Source organism: Oratosquilla oratoria, chromosome 36, assembly GCF_046742065.1.
Source record: "Oratosquilla oratoria isolate Oo_2021 chromosome 36, ASM4674206v1, whole genome shotgun sequence".
NCBI classification, from domain to species: Eukaryota; Metazoa; Arthropoda; class Malacostraca; order Stomatopoda; family Squillidae; genus Oratosquilla; species Oratosquilla oratoria.
The window spans coordinates 32,138,435-32,139,596 of record NC_134812.1 but is presented as its reverse complement, the minus strand read 5'-3'; the positions used below and the strand labels follow the sequence as shown (position 1 = coordinate 32,139,596).

At 47.8% G+C, this 1,162-nt stretch overlaps 1 protein-coding gene across 1 annotated transcript in view; it reads right to left on the bottom strand.

Annotated features, from left to right (window-relative positions):
* Positions 1-614: 614 nt before the first annotated feature.
* Positions 615-1,162, bottom strand: part of LOC143019095 (uncharacterized) — a 1,448-nt gene continuing 900 nt past the window's right edge. Inside the window, exon 2 of the mRNA XM_076174794.1 lies at positions 615-1,121. Within this exon, the coding sequence (XP_076030909.1) occupies positions 615-1,121 (507 nt within the window). The remainder of the gene's footprint in view (positions 1,122-1,162) is intronic.

Genomic DNA, 1,162 nt, shown 5'->3' with positions numbered 1-1,162 from the left:
GAGGGCAGAATGGAGGGAGCCTCTGAGTATAGGTCAGTCAAGCAAATAAAAAAAAACGACGATTCTTTTTTCTTTTACACATCACCAGTTCTTGGAGGACTTTTACCAAATTTGGCTTTCGGAGTGTAAAGGTAGGTTGCCACCTACGCACTTTTTTGTTGCGACGTGTTGCAACATGGGGTCGTGCCACCTCACAAGAAAGCGTACTACACATCATACCAGCTTGTGACATGACCTCGCAAGAAACGTGTAAAATGGCACAGTTTTATACTTTGTCGCGGAGTGGTGCGAGGTGACGACCTTGCGCCACCTCGCAACATTGGTGTTGCGACGTCGTACACTCATCTCGTAAGATGTCGCACGGGTTCGTGCCATTTCGTGCCACCAGGAACGACGCCGTGCGACTTCTTGCGAGGTCTTACCCCAAAATGTTACCCCTTCTTGCGCACAGCTTACGATGTCTGGCGAGCTGGTTGTAAATTGTATATTGCCAGCTTTATTTTTATTTGTTCAATACGATAGTGCCGTGTTGTTTTTCTTTTTATTGCTGTATGTCTTGTGTAGTTTGATCCCTTTCGACGCATGAGTTGATCCATGAGATTCGGCTCCTCCCTCTAAGCTTCAGGTAGCATGTTGTGCTGAGCATCTTCGCGGTCGACGTCGGTGGGAGCAAAGGGATAGTGGTCGAGTATGAGATTGTACAAGACACATCCACACATGGTGAGCAGCTTCACTACTTTAGGTCCCTGTTGTATGGTGGTGCCGAAGAATCGCAATCTCATTTGCAGGATACCGAATGCATTCTTCTCCACCACACGACGAGCGCGAGACAACCTGTAGCTGTAGATCTTCTCATGGTGAAACTGGGATGTGTGGGAGTAGGGTTTCATCAGCGTTGTCTTGAGGGCGAAGGCATCATCTGCTATTATGTGGAAGGAGATTGGAGTGTCATTATTCGGCAGAGTGCAGTCCTCAGGAAATCCCACTTGGTTCTGCTCGATGGCATGATGAAGGTTACACTTGATCCAGGTTCCTCCATCACCAGCACCTCTTTCGGCACCTACAGTACGTCGACGTACAGGAACTTGTACTTTGCATCCGCGACGGCCATGAGTATGATGCTGTGGAATTTCTTGTAGTTATACAGGGTGTTCCAAAAATT